Source organism: Pholcus phalangioides, unplaced genomic scaffold (genome assembly GCF_987345545.1).
Source record: "Pholcus phalangioides strain wild (caught in Gottingen) unplaced genomic scaffold, Ppha-v1.0 ptg000007l_1, whole genome shotgun sequence".
In the NCBI taxonomy this organism is placed as follows: Eukaryota; Metazoa; Arthropoda; class Arachnida; order Araneae; family Pholcidae; genus Pholcus; species Pholcus phalangioides.
Genome location: NW_028301600.1, coordinates 18,333,565 through 18,351,873, shown reverse-complemented (window position 1 = coordinate 18,351,873; position 18,309 = coordinate 18,333,565). Strand labels below are relative to the sequence as shown.

Below are 18,309 nucleotides of genomic sequence, written 5' to 3'. Positions count from 1 at the left end.
CAATAGTGGATGTAAGGGAACAGTTGCGCCCCCCCCACCCAGATAGAAGGATTTAGGGTGAAGAGCTATGTAGACATGTAGTACTTTCAATGACTTTTTTGCGTCAGTTTTTAATACAGAAAATGTTATTCAAATGTACAGGTGCTGTACATGGGGTAATAAAATCCTCAACAATATTCAGGTGGAACATGTGGAAGCCCTAAAACTTCTAAAAAAATTATGTGCAAGCAATGTACCAAGACCAGATGATATCTATCTTCAGGGAATGTACTAATGCATTGTTGAAGCCAGTCACACAGATTTACTGGAGTAATGTTGCTGAGGGTATCATCCCAAGGGATTAGAAGCTTGCTAATGTGGTTCTGATATCTAAAAAGGCTAGTAGAGAAGCTGCGTCTAATTATTGTCCAGTGAGTTTGACAAACTCCCTCTCAAAAATTTTGGAAATTATCATCAAAAGGCAGTTATTGAAGTGGATAGGTGAGAATAGTGTATTGTTGGATAATAAGCACTGTTGACACTTGAAAATTTTTACACATCAAAATAATTTTGAAGGGAAAGAGAGCGAGTGGATAAATAAAGCACAGGTAAATACAATACTTTTCAGGGTCGAAATGCTATTCAATGCTTAATTCACCTCAACACAACTTCTTTCTTGCATTTCCAAAAAGTGCCACCTATCTCTAGAGAAGCTGGTTTTTGAAAGGAAAAAAAAACCCTTTTTAGTCGAATCCCCCAGCTCAAATTTGAATTCCTTGTTAATCTTCCAACAAATGCCTCTTTTAGCCAACACCATAATAAAAGAATCTCTAGTGTGGTGCTGTTTCTGCCTGCCTATTTTCACATACCTATATGTTTTTTATATCAGGGGTTTTCAACATAAAGTTTGTAGCAGAACCCTTAATGGTAATTTGTTCTACAGATCTTGAACAAATTTTTGAATATTTATCCAAAAAACGTGTGTCCCTACTACCATCCCAACATCATAGCCCTACGGAAAAATTAAAGAGGGCCTAGGCAGCACCTCTCACATTAAATATTTATTATCATAAATCATTATGCCAGATGTTATCGTGGATGCTTCTATCTATTCAACTGAGGTTCCTGCATGACCCCCACAAATGGGGTGGCTCTGGCAAGGCTCCTGCCCGATTCTCATCAGATGCAATTCTATTTTTGTTTTTCACACTATAAATTCATATTAGAGGGGCCTGTGTAGAGTCTGACTTGGGGACCCACCAAAGATCTCAGCCTAGGGGGCCCTACTGGGGATATAATATAAATGGACAAGGCATGGGTCTCCGTGCCGTGCCCGGTTGAACTCATGGTTGGGACTAACAACGTTGGAGTCCTGTAAGCCTATTAGAGGAATATTCACAAATCAAGAGCTTTGATTTTAACCATTCCAGACAAAAGGCATACATACAAGAACTCTGATATATATGGCTTTAACTGAAATAATCACGATTGTAATCATTGAAACATAGGGTGTTCATCTGAGTTGTCTGTGAATATCTCCTGAGTATGAAATCAAACATCTATCCTCAATGGTGTAAATGAGCACTATGACCCCTATACAAGGGCTAGCAGGGCTATAGGCCCGGGACAAATCTTATTGGTTTTTTATGCCATAAATTCACTACAGAGGAGGCCCCACCAAAGATCTTAGTCTTATGAGGCAGCTCCAGGATAGAGGGGGGCATGATGAGCACAGAGATGTTTGAAGCAAAAAGGAAAATTTTATTCTTACATCAAATGTGTCCTTCAACTTTTTTTCCAGATGGGGCACAGTCTCTTGTTTCAACTGCACAGACCTGTTTTTCTGCTCACTTAATTTTGATATCTGTGCAGAATGACAAAATAACATGCTGCATAGGGATTTTTTTCTTGCTCAGCAAAAAAAAAAAAAAAAATGTGTACACGGAAGCATTCTCAATCTCTACATGTCCATATTTTGTTAACTTTTTAACCTTAAAAAAAATGGTGCCTTTCTTAGGTACCTTTGTCCGTAACCAATAAACGAGTAGGAATAAAATTTCATCAGCAAAAATATACCTTCTAGAAAATATTGAAAACAATTATACACACAGTACAGTATTATATTACGTGAGAAAGACATTGATGATTCAGAATCCCTTGCATATCAAATAAATCCCCACCCATCAAATAAAACTGTTACAATTCTTCGATTGAAATTAGTGACAGGATTTTCATTAGTTTATGGCATGAAAAAATCTATCTTCCAAAAGTCGAACTATTTGCAAATGGTAATTTTTCGGACATCTTCAAAATAGACAAAATGACCATTTTTATCACGTCATGTTTGAGACATTTCAGGACTTCCAAAAAACCTTTTTATTAACGTCAGGTGACACACAACTGGGTATTTTACATAGATATTGTATATTTCCTCACTAATAAGACTTCTGTTGTTCAATCTATGGATCAAGGTATAATTTGTAATCTTGCAACATTTTTAACCCTTCGGAGTGGATCTCAGTACATGGTACATCACAGGCAGAAAAAGACCCATTTGCCTACCGTCGTACACTGTATCTCTCACTACACTCTCTCAGTTGAGATTTTTTTCTGCTGCACCATCACGATTTTTGAATTTCTACGGCTAGCTTTGGTTCTCTTAGAAGATGAGTCATCATGATCATTCTCTTCGACTAAATTTTTTATTTAAATTTCGGAAATGACTTAAAGGGTAAATGCTCACCAAGGTTTATAAGAAATGGCAGGAAACATATTTTAGCATGTAGATATTTAAAAACAGATGGCTTTTAAACCTCTCACAAAAGTAGCACAACTTGAGAATTATTTCTGAAACAGAAGAACATGAACTATTTGTGCAAATAGCTTCCAAGCATAGTCAAGAGATTGGCACCTAAATCATTTCGGGAGAACCTGCAAAAGTATGTGATTATAATTCTAGAGCAATAAGTGTAATGTATCAATGGAAATCACTCATGAATCCTATGTGAATTTTTATAATTAAAATGTAATTTGTGGTCAACTTGCATAGAGTGAAACATTGCTACAACAATACCCAATTATATTATTAAATCCCTCTACAAATCTTGTTTTGAATGGCCTGTAGCCTAATGTTAAATACTTCTCATTGTGAGAAGAGTTTAACATAATTATCTTTTATGACAATAACCCCCCCCCCACCCCATAAATAATACTCTTTGAAGAGATCATGGATTTGCTATAGCAATATACACTGCTCAAAACAATTAGGGGAGCAAGCAAAAAAGTGAAGAAAACCGTGCGAGACAGCCACGTATTGGCATACAATGGTTAGTACACGCGTATCAATGCGCAATACAGAAGACGTAAAAAAATTTGGAATTAAGCTTTAATTCTTTGAAAATATGGAGAAAAGATGATTTAGGGCAACAATTTGGTTACATGTAAACGATAAGAAAAAGTACTGTTTAGACATGATGCATGAGTTTTAATAGGGCGTGTGGTCTCCTCGAACAGCTAAGACTGCTGCACACCTGTTTGCCATGGATGCGATGAGGTTATCGATCAGACTTTGGGGAATACTGTTCCACTCCTCAAGAAGTGCAATCTGCAAGTCTCGGACAGTAACAGGCGGCCTTGGTCGCGCAGCAATGCGTCGTCCGAGCATGTCCCAAACATGCTCGATTGGATTCAGGTCAGGAGAGCACGCTGGCCATTCCATACGCTGTATTGTTTCAGCTTCAAGCATGTTCTCCACCAGACGAGCTCTATGCGGTCTGGCATTATCATCCTGGAAAACAAAGGAATCTCCAATGGCTCCAGCGTAAGGGATGACATGAGGTCGCAGTATCTCGTCTGCATACCTTCGGGCCATCAAAGTGCCATTCCGAATGATATGCAGGTCCGTACGTCCGCTTATGCTGATTCCACCCCATACCATCCAACCAGCTCGTCTGTATTGTGACCTTTCACGAACGAATGCGGGGTTATTTCGAGTGCCCCTGTCCCTCCATATCAGAACACGTCGGGTGTCACACTCCAGACTGAATCGGGACTCGTCTGTAAACAGCACTTGGCTCCAATCATGTTGCTCCCAATCTCGATGTTCAGCAGTCCATCTTCTTCGGGCCGCACGGTGGCGTGGGGGTCAACGGAATGCAGACCATTGGCCTACGTGCATAGAGCCCTCCGTCATGAAGCCGATTACGTACTGTTTGGCTGGACACCCTTCGTCCTGTTGCCAAGAGCAACAGTCTTTGCAGCTGCGTAGCATTCTCTGTTCTGTTTCGACGGGCTGTTAACCGTACATACCGGTCATCAGTTGCTGTAGTGGCGCGTGGCCGACCTTGCCCTGGTCGACGTCTAACATTTCCTGTTTCTTGGAATCGATTCCACAGCCTTGCAACAACACTTCTGGCGACTCCAACAGCATCTGCGACACTACGTTGTGTTTGCCCGGATTCCAGTCTGCCTATAACACGCCATGCCATGGATTCCGGTAAATCACGTTGTTGAGACATCCTCAAGTCACCGTGTCTCAAAAAAAAATACTGCGCAATCGAATTTCACAGTTACGGCAGTGAAACAGACGTTTCTGCAACATCCCGATTTCTGCCCTTATCTCCTTTTTCTGGTTTTTGACGTCATGAACTTTGATTTGCATATGAAGTTTTCTTCTTCCGTTTCCTGCTAGGCTTTAAATTATGGATGATTCATTTTATGTTAAAAAATCGGTATACATCTTTGCGTAATTTTGTTAAAACCATGTGCTCCCCTAATTGTTTTGAGCAGTGTACTTTTATATCTGAAAGGTCTTCAATATATTTTTAAACATGTTACCTGCCTTTGTCTTTTCATGGGCATCTAATAACATATGTATTTTGCACAACCTGATTACTCAAAATGTTAATGAAGTTGTCAGTATCGCTACATTCTGCGTATTAAACAGAAGTATAATGCGGTAAACCCCTTCACAGGGTCAAACATCTAACTGAATTTTATTAATTAAACACACACAATTATAATTTTTTTCAGTTAATAAATACTTAAGCAGCAGTATAAATTTGGTAATGCTACCTCTGGATATAACATTCAAGATACAACTATATTTTTTTCTTGGTCTGTAGAGGTATCAGGTCTGTATATCAGGATTTTCATTGTACAAGGAGATTATAAAAATTTTTTATAACTTTATTCAAAAAACATTTCTTTAAATAAAAAAAGATTCAATGAAGCTCAAAGTAATATTGAAGAGATTGCATCTTTCATTCTCCAACACCAACTTGAAGATTTTGTACATTGTTTAAAAGCAACCCAAAGAAAACTACTAAAAAACGAATATAATTTTTTTAAAAATTTATGGCAGTTTATGTTTCACACTAACTTTTTAAGAGCATACTTGAAAAATTCAATTTTCATTTAAGGGGAAAAAATCAAAAACACTGAGAAACCAGCATTACAAAGCAAGTTATAAAAAATTAATCTTACAAAAAGATTAATTCATTTTTTGATATGAAAAGGGTATACTTCTGGAGGTTTTTATGAAGACCAGAGAAACCCACACACTGCTTAGTCTACCAAGAAACAGAACTTTAAAAACTGTGGCACATGATTCAGAAACCTTAGTATTAATCTGTCATGGCGCAATGCAATTCAGAAAGTTTTGAAAATGCTGCAATGGATCCTTTGAGGAAACACTGCTGTAAGCAATGAAAAAGTGAATGAAAATTCTTCTGATGCAAGAAGTGTTGGTACAGAAATACATGCCTGGTAATTTGTCACAAAGTGTGAATCTTGAATAACTAAGTCACTCAAATTCATTTTTGTTTTATTCATTTATCAACTAGTCCACCACTGAAAAGTGACTGCAGAACATGTGAATCCTTTTTGCAACAAGTCTCTTTGCATCAAAACTAATTCAATGAAATATTTTTTCAAAAATGAAAAATAACTCATTGTTTGAAGGAATGTTCTGCGAATATTAAGATTACTCCAAAAGAAATATAACTTTTCTGTAGTGTAATAAACTTTTGAAAAGAAAATTATATTTTTTGCAACGATATTATAGAATAATTTATGCTGGGATAAATTTCTTGTAGTTAAGAATTTTTTGTATACTTAGTTTAATAATAAATAAACACTACTAAACCGTACCCATTACTAAATAGTATTTTAAGCTTAAAGCACCCCTGGCAGTTTGCGAGATGCTTCTTTCCTCTCTCAGATACTTTTATCTGTACTGGAGTGGAGCCTTGGATGGTATTGTAATAACAATGCAAATTATTTTGTTACAGATCAATATATTAGTTATGCTAATTATAGATATATAAACTAATTAACTCCTTTAAGCACAGGCTTTTGGCAACAAATCGGGACGATATGAAGTTGAAACAGCCCAGATAAATCTCAAAAACTGGTATTATTGTTTACACAAGAGAAATGAAGGGAAAAAGATTAGAGCAGGTCTTTGTTCTTTCTCCCTCTCAAAGCTACCCAGACATACCAACATTGACATGAAGCCTTTCAGTAGCAATGAATGTTGAGCTTTACCACAGGGTCCCTCAGATAACTTAGTCCAATAAAAAGAAAATTTTTTGAACGGTTTTTTGTTTTAAAATTCTTTTTTTAAACATAAAGCTCATTTAAATATGGCAACCCATACACACTGAAGCATAGGGGACTCAGGCCACAGGAGCCCCATTCACCAAACAACTTTGCAAGGTTGCAGAGTCCTTCAGTAATCAATGAATATTCAATACAATACCTCCCTGTACATGCTCTTGCGGGTCATATATACAAACATCTGGACACCCTATCAGCATCTCAATGCTTTTTTCATACCAGAGTTCCTATGGCACCTCCTTGTATGAAATATTCTCTCCAGAACAAGCCTGGCATGCACTGTCGCACACTTTCAAAATGTGTCCTGATCATGCAAAAATACCAGATATACCATATACTCATGCATAAGCCGACCCCCCCCCCCCCAAAATATACCATATACTCATGTATAAGCCGACCCCCCCCCCACTTCAGGAACACCAAAACCGCAATAAATTGAAAATCCATATACGTCGAACACAAAAAATCTGTGTATTTCAGATAAAAAAATTCTTATATTTTCATGCAAAATGAACAGCTTACGCAAATGTACAACAGAAAATTATTAAAACTTTTTAATCCATTTTTTCTGAGTCTCCAAGCTCATCGTAATCCATCAGATCATCATAGGGTATGGCGTCTTCTTCATCTTCTTTTTATCTTCATCTGGGCTGCCATCACCATTGTCACTTTCAAAGAGGATATCTTCAGTTCCGTCCATCGTATTGCTAATGCAACATTTTTTGAAGGATTGGATGATAATTTTGGTGGAAACAGAATTCCATGCCTCATGTACCCATTGGCACACTAGGCCAAAGTCAAGTTTTTCAAGGCACCACTTTTTGTTGTTTGTCATCAGAATTCTCCATTCGATCCTCAAATATTATTTGAAAGGCTTGTTGATGCTCACATCTAAAGGCTGTACAATCGACAATAGCCCACCTGGTATCAAAGCCAATGATGTTTTTCATTTTTTGCCTCGGCTTTGACATTATTGGTTCTGTGGAGTTTGAACATATCCCATATTAATAATGCCGGTTACTCGAACACTGCTCCAGACCTTTTGTTCCATATTTCCTGGATCGATTGTAGAACGCCCTTTGGTGGGAACTTCATGTTCGGAGGAATTTTCTTCCTTTTGAAAATCACAACTGGAGGCAATTTCTTTCCATCGGCCATGCACCGTAAATCATGTTTTTTCATGCTCAGTTGTTCTAACAAAGATGGTTTTTTTCCCAAGTTCATCAACAGTTCTATTGCTTGGAAAATCGAAAGTAACTGGGGTTTTGTCCATATTACATATTTGTGATAGTTCAATAGTCTTTTTTGCAGTTCAATTATGAACTTCTGGAAAGATTCAATTCTGCTATCCAATTCTTCTGGGAGTTTTTATACGATTTTTGTTAGCTGGCGTAAGCACAGGTCGAAACGATTCATGATCCAAGTGCACCAACCTGGGGATGCATAGAACTTTTCTGGTTTTGTGTCTTTGAATTTAACATTCTTGGCTAGTTTCGATGCTTTCAAACAAATGGCTGTCCTTGTCACGATTATACCTTTCAGTCTGAGGTGTAGCACCCATTCATTCCATTCCAGAGAACATAGATACTTTTCCTTGAAGAGCCTTTTTTGTCTTCTGCATCGCTGAAATTTTCTCTTTCATTTTCCACCATTCTCTCACTTGTTTCTCATTGATGTTATACGTCCAAGCTGCAAAATAGTTATTGTTTTCTTTGGTGAATTTGATCATTTCCAGTTTGAAAGACGTATCATACACAAATCTTTTTGCTTTCTCCTTTTTTGATTGTTTATACTCCCTGATACAACAATAGATCAATGGTGTTTCTGTGGATGATCACGACTAATATTGACCCGGAAAAAATGACCATGTGGATTTAACCTGGAAAGTACTAACACAACCGCCATCTATAGCTACAAAAATCACTGATTATTTGCAACGTTATCTATCGCTATTAATCATTAGCACCATCTATAGTTACAAAAATGATTACTGATTGTGGATGGGGTCAATATTTTCTCATCAAAAACTGACCCGAGTATAAGCAGACACCCCCCCCCCCATTTGAGAAACAAATTTTTCCACAAAAAACACAGCTTATACACCAGTATATAAGGTATTATTGGTATGTATGACAGCTTGCCTTACCACGCATAGAAAAAGCACATCGGCCAAAAAGCATTAAGAAATTTATACTGTGTTTCTTTCCCATCATTTCCCTTTAACGGAGTAATAACTTTTCATATTTTAGTGGCACTAGATAAGGCAAATAAACATGGACTTCAAAATTTGCCCTCTCATTTAAATCCTGTGTTGACTGGTCCTGAAACCAGTCATTTTATTTTGAGGATCCAGAACCAACTTTATCAGATATGGGGGATCAGTGCTAAAATAAAAACAGCTAAAAGAAGGATTTCGTATATCCTTAAATACTTTTCAGAAGTGTTGATACTAGATGCTTGTCATTTGCTTTATCGTCATTCTCTGGTAATTGGCCTAAATTGTGAGCTTGTCACTGTATTCCTTTCAATTTGAAAAAATACATTGCAATAATCTTAATGGTGAATCATATGTGAATTTGAACACGAATTATACATGTTTGTTTTCTAACTTTTTTTATCTGTCACATGTGTTTACGAATGTCATTATGCTATAGCTAAGGTACCTAGATTATTTTATTATGGTTCTCTGGAGGAGGGTGAATATGGCTATTCGATAAGAATCACTTCCATTTACAAAAAAAAAATAGGTAAAATACTTCACCCTTTGAAGACCAGGCACACCCATGTAAAATACTGCAAGAAACTTGAACTGAATTTAAAAAAAAAAAACTGAGGAGAAAAAACTATTTCCTTAATATTGAGTGGTTATCTCCTGTAGCTCCCTAGTTGAGTGCGGCCATTCATAGAAACTATGGATAATCCATAGCAGTTTGCAACTCTGCAGCAACCCTTTCTCTATGCATGTGTTGTATTTTATTTCAATTGTAAACCCATACTGAAGGAGAAAAGATAAAAAGATAATGCTGAGGTAAAGGAAAAAAAAAATTATTTTACAGAGTTGCTATACAGAGTCCCGAAGGAAAGGAGAGAGAGCTCGAACGTATTTCTTCCATTTACACAGGGCCGAGATATCTTGTTCTTGGTCAATTAAAGAGTTAATGAACTTGAAATATTAATTAATGAACTTCGTTAAAAAAAATTTCTACTGATAATTTTTTGGCTATGCTTTTTAATTTACTTAAATTATCCATATGTTTACCATAACCAAATTCTAGGAAATTTACATGATTGGAGCATTCCAATTTCTACTTTCCCGGAATTAAGAAAAACTTGGGAAATATTTACCCCTAATTGCAACATATTTTCATACCAGTGTTGCACCTACAAGGAAGGATAAAATACCTTGTTATTGCTGTTACTTTAAAACTTATTTTTATTTCCAGCAGTTTAACTGTGGTTTCTGGTTATCTGTGGTCTACTTCCCACCCTGGTCAATTTAGGCTCTACTATAGATAAATCTATAAATATAAAAAAAATTTACTTAAAATCAAAATTTTCAGAAAATTCAAAACTTAATTTTCACAAAGTATTAAAAATGTGTGAATTATTGTTAGATCTTAAAAATTATCTGTAATCATGAAAAATTAGATTGATGGGGTAATCAAATTTTAACTTATTCAATAACACATTCGACAATGGAAACTAAATTATTACCACTATACAAATTCATTTATCACACTCACATTCATTCCCTCCACATACACAAAGCATTAGCTAGCTGTTTACAGCTAGGTAAATAGCCATTTTGCATTGATAAACAAAATACAGAAAAGTATGAAAATAAGTGAATGAATCAAAACTGGAAAAGCAGCTGAGAAATAAAAGATGCCATGTTGGTGCAATTTTAATATGAATAAAAAGTGATAAAACAAGCTGGTTATTGTACTTGATCACTGAGCAGTAATCTCCATAGCACTTTTTTTTCTATAACAATGTACAATAATTGAACTCTGCTGCTGATTTTTTGTTTTTGTGTTTCTCTGTGAGATGTACTTTTTAATTTTTTTCATTAATTTTTTGAGGATATATATTTTATTATTAATATTTATAGGATATATATTTTATTATTAATATTTATAGGATATATATTTTATTATTAATATTTATAGGATATATATTTTATTATTAATATTTATAGGATATATATTTTAGGGATATATATATATATATATATAGGATATATATTTTAGTATTAATTTTACTTAAATAACTAAAATATATAGGAAAAATATATCGCTTATACCACCTCAGAGGTGCCAAAATGAAGAAAACATTGAGGGGGGGCTGAAAGTTGCTAGTTGTCCCGTATATAAGGGACTCGACCCCTTATGAAGGAGAAGGAGTGGTGCATTGCATGGTATATTAATTAATGAGGAGGGTTGGATCCACCCCTTGTAAATTTTATTGGGAGTGAGCTATAGCCTCCAGGTTTTAGCACCTATGCACCATCTTATATCACTTAAAGATTTACCCCATCAGAATGTACCCCAAGATTAAAAAATGTGTTAAGAATGAAAAATTCTGGCTAATAAAGAATTATTATATTTTGAGGGGAAAATAATATACATGTCAATTTTGTGGGATTTTTTGAAAAAAACCGGGCTAGTTTTTTTTTTTTTAAACCACATCGTTAGAATCAATGTATTTTAAACCAAACAACCCTGGCACTGCCTGTACTTATCATCAAAAGAAGATGGCAAGTTTGCCCATACATATGCATGAAAAAAAAAAAAATCAGGATTTTAATCCTTGAATACGATCTGTACAAGGTATTTAATTGGGATGTTGATCAAGTGCACACGAGCATGAAATCGGACACAAGCATCGAGCACTCTACATGTTTCAGGAACCACAGTGTGCTCACAAGAAACAGGTTGAAGATGCTCGCCATAGAGTATATACATTTTATTTTCAAAAGTCTGTTTTTTCTGGCGTTTCGACATTTTCTTGAATTTCTAGAAAAACACTGGGCAAATTGTTCTGAAATTCTGGTCATTTCAACCCTATGCTTGTACTCGGTTTCCAGTGAAAATTTAGTCATGAGTGCATTTAAGGGGACAGACAAAAAATTAAAACACAAAATATTATACCAACTTTGTGAAATACTTGTGTGTATTTTCGTGAGAATAACATATATTCATGAAAAATATAAATGTTTTCAATAAAAATTGAAATTTTTATCAACTATTTTTTTTCTTAAAACAGAGTTTTCAACCAATTTTTTATGAAATTAACATTAAAAAAAAAATACAAGCATAGGGTTCACGTGACCAAAATTTCAGAACGATTTGCCCAGTATTTCTCTAAACATTCAAGAAGCTGTTGAAACTTAAAAAAAAGACAGATTTTTGGAAATGCAGTGTATATGTTGAATGCAACCATACAATGGAAACTCAGACCTATCTCACAAACTCAGCTAATACCTCATGCATACTGACATTGTCCACTAGAGATGACATGTATATAAACATTGTTGGTAGTACCATCTGGTGGTCAAAGTCAGTATATATGGCCTATTTGCTGAGTTAAGTCTGACTGTCCATTGTATAGTCCCATTAACTTTACATATGCTCTAAGGCAGGGGTTTTCAAAGTTTGGGTTGCGGCTTCCTGGGGGTCAATGAACTTGAGGGGTGACGAGAGATTCTCTAAAATAAAAGCGTTCAAATAAAAAATTCAATTTTATTTTAAAAATATGTCAAAACTAAAAAATGCCTTTATACTAAGCTGAGCTAACTACCATGTATCATACTATGCAATTTCATCAAATTCTACTTGTACAATGATCAATATATCAAATTCATATTTATACAGGGTGACTCAGAGAGAATCGCCTGTTTTAAAATTGTGTATTTCTTAAAAATGAAACACAAAATGATAAATAATACATGTGAATATAAGGGGGCAAATGTCTACGTTTTATGAAAAAATTTTGTAAATGGTTGATTCCAAGTATAGAATCATTTTGAAATTAAATGATTCTTTCTTAATCACCCTGTATACAAAAATCAAGGAACTACACTTTCATCTTGCACAAAGAACAATAAGTACATAAAAAAACAACATAAATATTCAAAAATGTTGAATATCATTAAAAGTCAATATCACATAATTAAAACCAAAACAAACATTCCGAAAAGTGCTTTCGGGAGGGACAGCACATTTACTGGCAAAAAAATTTGTATGCCCTGGAGGGAACCAGGACATGTGATCAGTCTATGTAGGGGGTTGCTGACAAAGTTTTTGGTCAAAGAAAGGTTGCACTTCAAAAAGTTTGGGAACCACTGCTCTCTAACAAAAGAAAAATATTTGTTGCTCTGTAAGCATAGTGGTTTAGCACACTTGTCCAGCTGGCAAGAGGACAGTAATTTGATTCTCCCGCACAGGCAGTTGAATTTTCTGTCAGAGGATGTTATTCTGGGATTAAAGAATATATTTACAGCTTGGCAGGAACTGTTGCGATTGATTGTTGGGTATTGGAATGGATGTGTTATTTGTGTTATCTGAAAGAATAGAAAGTCGTAATTGGCATGAAGATGTCACTCTTTACAATTCTTACAAGGGTTTTGACAACTGGTTTATGCAAAGATGAATTCAAGAAAGAAAAATCAACTGCCTCTGCGGATATAATCAAACTAATGTTCTCTTGCAAGCTGGGCAAGTGTGCTAAACGACTATACTACAGAACAATGAAAATTTTTCTTACCATAGAGCATATACAGTGAAACTTCACTACAATGATACTCGATATAATGATAAATCCCTCAACAACGATATTTTTTCCTTGGTCCACAAAGTATCATTATACAGAGACTTCACTGTATATTCTGAATGGGACCATGCAATGGGTCCACCAATTAAATTCAGGAGCGTTGGAAGTGTTTGAGCACCCATGGCTCAGACACAACAGTTTTTCTTACAAAGTTATATATATTGTCCCTAATGTTTGAAGTTTTAAACTCTCTCATTTAAAAAATAAAAATAGAAAACAAAAAATAGAACTCTTGTTTTAAAACAAGGAACAAATAAGATGAATATTCACTCATAGTTGTCCCTCTATCTCCATATACCACATCCTCTGTTATTAAATCATTAAAACCTGTTTATCAAGTGAACCTGAGTAAGTATATAAAAAAATAATACAACTAAATTTTATTTTTTCCCCTGTTCTTTTTGGCAAATCTTTGCATGGGGGAAAAATATACTGTATTGGAAGTAGCAACTAGACTGCACAAGAAATTCTATTTTTCACTTTTTAGACTCGGTCTACAGAATTTTTAACTCCTTTACAGCCGGCTTTTTTTTATCAAAATAGACTCGTCAAAGTTTTGACTAATCTTTTTTCTCTTTTTACTTTATTTCTCCTCACCCTTCTACAAGACTTGGAGTTGTTTTTCAGATCTCAGCCTTTGAAGAGATCTTTCATTTTTTTCCTCACTCTTCACAAATCCAAAACATACTCATACTCCTTATCTCAGCCGTCTCTTGGCTTTTATAGAGTTAAGGAAAAAATATTTTAGAACATATTTGTTGAGGAATAATTATCACAAGGCGAGTTACATGAAATAATTTTTCAAAGTTACAACAAATATTTGTTGAAAATTCAACTTTTATCAGGACTTCAATATTGTGCTCATTACTTATCAGCAATGTGAGCAATTAAAGGGTTGAAAAGCTTGTAATGTATATAAAGATGAATAACAACCAGACATGAATGGTATGAGTAGGCAGTGGTAAGTTAATTGTTTCTAGCACCAGGTCTGAAAGGTTTAGATCCTAGGGAGCAGCAATAAAAAGTTCTTTCCCCTATCAGACACGAGGCAACCACAGATAGATGCCAAGTCAATATGTCATTGCCAAAAGTACCCTCTATGTCCAAGACGAGGACAGAAGTATAACATGAGCAGAGCTGGTGTGATGTGAAAAAAAAGACATGAATGACAAATGCATGTAAAAGATGCAGACATGCTAACATTGGCTTAAAGTTTCTCAGTAGTGATTAATATTAAGTTTTGCCATGGGGGGTATCCCCCAGGACAACATAATCATACAATAAAAAAAGTTACTCAAAAATTTAATTAAAAAAATTTAACAGAAAGTTCATAAAATACTGCACCCCATTGGCACTGGAACTTGGGAGGCTTGGGCCACCTCCTGAAGCAACTTGACGAGTTCCTTAATAATTCATGAATATTCAATGTAATCCCAACCTACATATATCTTGTGGGTCATATATACAGACGTCTAGCAACCCCCACATCCCTCTTTTTTTCCTATCGGAGCTCCTATGCACCTATGATGAAACATTCTTTCCGACGCAAGTTCAACCATGCACTATGCAAATGTAGCCAGGTAAAGACCTGCCACACTGAACCACCCAAAAACCGGTTTTTAGCACCACATCATGGAGCATTTTGATGGAAAACAGGTTTTTGGGCATGACTTTACAGATTGCTTTCCGCGCACAGACTAAACAGATCAGCTCTGAGTTTGCCTTCTCTTGAATTCTCGCATGCGTATACGAATTCATTGTTATGGTAAAAATCTATACAATTTTAAAAAAGTAAGTAAAACATCGCAAGAAACTCAAAGACAATTTTTTTTAACACTGATTCCCATAGTATTGAGAGTGTCTCCTGTAGCTCTGTAGTTTATTGCGGCCATCCATAGAAACTACAACAATCCATAGCAGTTGGCAACTCTGAAAAAATGTAGTATTGCAAAGGGCTTCTACTGTAATTTTCAATCAATATTTCTTGTTCAAAATAAGATCTCACAAGAAGGTATTAACAACCATAAAAATACAAGGCAGTCTGAAAATGATCTAGTTGAACTCATCTAATCTAGTTTATTGTGAATTATTATAATGACAATAGCTCAGTAAAGATAATTAAAACTGAAAAATCTCTAGATGACTAGTCAATAATGAATATCAGAGTTTATTTCCTGCAAATCAGTTAAAAAATAAGTACATTATGTTATCAATCAGCATAGAAAAATCAAAACTTACCAACTTGATGATTTTTATGAGCATCCAGTTATTAGTAGAACTCGTCATGAGCTTGAAAAATACTGGTGCTAGTGAAAGATAGTTTTTTGGGTTTTTCCTGGCAAGTTCACATATCACATTTACAGCAGCTGATTGAACTCCTGAAAAATTATATTCCTTTTAATAACTGCTATATTACTTGATTACTTATTAAAATACTTATTTGTATTTGATAATCGCTACGGAACAGTGAGATTTTTTGCTATGCTTAATGATAGAAACTGTTTGAGGATGAAACATGATTTTTAGTAAAGGACCTGTCTCCTTATGAAAATTAAATTAGCAGTACTGAAAAGTAAGGAAAAAGAAAATAAATAACAAAAGAAAATAAATCTTTCTATATTTTGTAGAAGCATGAAAAGATCATAGTAGAAAATGCAATATCTATCATCAATGGCAACATATCTTGCAGTCTCAGTAAAGAGTTAGCCTCCTTAAACTTTAATACATGTTCTGTATCTTACCGCAAGACTGTTCAGAAGTGTCTATATACTAAACTTCTCCATTATTCTTTTAAGACAGTTTGCAGGTCTTATACATTCTGGAGTGATATTTTCCTCTGTGTTACATGTCTACCAAGAGCTTCACCGTGGTGTTTGATAAACTAAGGTCCAGAAAATATGCAGGACATGTTCATACAGATATCCTCACTTTCAAATACAGTGTAACTTTCAGTTACAAGCATTATCTGGTTCATAAACATGTATGTAATTCAAAAAAATAGTTATATCGAAGCAAACTTCCCCATTAGAAGTAATATAAACTCAAATGATTCGTTTCCCAACCATCTGGCTGTTAACACATAAGCTCAAGACGACATTGAACTATTAAAGATTTCAATTCATACACATAGAATATATTGTTAATTTGGTCTTTGGCTAAAAGTGTTTTCCAAAGTGGGCAATGGAAAGGTCCGGGGGGGGGGCAGTAGAAGCTTTGGGTTTAGTAAAGGATCCTATGGGTTGGGGGGGCGATGAGAAATTTTTTAAAGAACGGGGTAAATGAACCAAAAAGTTTGGGAAACAAAGGGATAAAATAATAAAATTGGACACGAAATACTTGGGGCTGCCTCTGAACACATTAAGATGGAGTTGGCCATGCTGAGAGAAAAAAAAACAGTTTAGTTGTGATTACATGACGTTCGACAGAAAATGCAAAGTAGCAAAGCCTCTAATCAACTGGTCTTCACCTATGAGGTTTCTGTATGCATACTACTCGTACTGCAAGCCATCTCTAGTTTATTACGTCTGAATCTCTTAAAACTTTAAAATGTTTTGCTCATATACTGTGTGATACTCATAAACCGGGTATTTGTAACATGAGGTTTTACTGCACTCGTATGCTAACTGATGCAAAGATGAATTCAGGAAAGAAAATTCAACTGTCTTTTTCCTTCCTGAAGTCATCCTCACACACATCAGCTAGCTGTTAAACCTTCATATAAATAGCGGAGAACGAGATGAGATAATTTTTTTTTTATTTAAAAGAACAAACAAAAAAATTACAAGATACAAATATATAATATACAAATACAAACATAAGTTACACGAAGACAACAACACAAAACACACACATATATATTACATGCACTATGTAGCCCAAGGGACTGTATGGGCCTTCCAGCAGGTCTATGATTTTTATTATGATTTTCTTCTTCAGCAACAGTTCTTTTCTTCATTAGATGCATTTTAGTATACACATAATTAATATGCAATCGTGCAATAATTTATTTCAAAGTACTGCATTAATATATGTGTTTTTGAACATATTAAAGATATTGTAATCTGTATTTTTATTACTATTTGTGTAATTTCTAGAGTAGATGAAGTTAGTTATTTTTGTTGCGGTGTAAACGAAAACTATTTTGAAATGATGTTTTGTTACTTTTAGAGTGTAATAGTATGATTTAAACCATTCTAAGGTATTTCCTCTTATACCGGCTGAATATAGTTTCTCTTAAGATGTATAGATCCAAAAGGATGTTAGGTCCAAAAGTACTATTATTGAATATTTATTCCATTGTTTATCAGGCCCATTAATTTTAGAATTTCCATTTCAGTATTTTTATTTTTTTGGAATCCATATTGATTTTTAATCCATTAAGAATTTTTGATGATTTAGGAAATATTGATCAGTTGGCATTTTTCATTTTTCTGAAATTTTTGGAAAATTGAACGAATCAAGATAGGTCTATAGTTGTTAGTATCATTGGAATCTCCAGTGTTACATATAGGATGTGCGAGGGAATTTTTTAGTTCAGAATAAAAATACTCCATTTGTTATTGAGAAATCCACTAAATCCTTTAATACATCTATATGGTAGTGTGAGATAATTTTCATCATTCTAGGTGTAATTCAATCAAAACCACTTGCTTTATCTTCCTTACCTTCTGCCACAATTTGTCTCAGTATATGACTTTCACTTTTGAGGTAGAGCATGGAATTTATTGATGTGTATGAGGGGGCCTTCTCGTTCAATACAAGTATAATTATCTTCGTCATTAGTGTTATCTTCATCATTATTTATATTTCTTGTAATAAATTCTTGATTAAATTTATTTGCAAGTTCTGTTTGGATTTTCAAAATCTGGTAATATATACATT

At 34.7% G+C, this 18,309-nt stretch overlaps 1 protein-coding gene across 4 annotated transcripts in view; it reads right to left on the bottom strand.

Moving 5' to 3' along the window:
- The window catches only part of g (adaptor-related protein complex 3, delta 1 subunit-like garnet), a 281,738-nt gene that overhangs the window by 208,080 nt on the left and 55,349 nt on the right, over positions 1–18,309 (bottom strand). For all 4 annotated transcript variants that reach the window (XM_089232772.1, XM_089232771.1, XM_089232769.1 and 1 more), the window contains exon 7: positions 15,667–15,806. In XM_089232772.1, the coding sequence (XP_089088898.1) occupies positions 15,667–15,806 (140 nt within the window). The remainder of the gene's footprint in view (positions 1–15,666; positions 15,807–18,309) is intronic.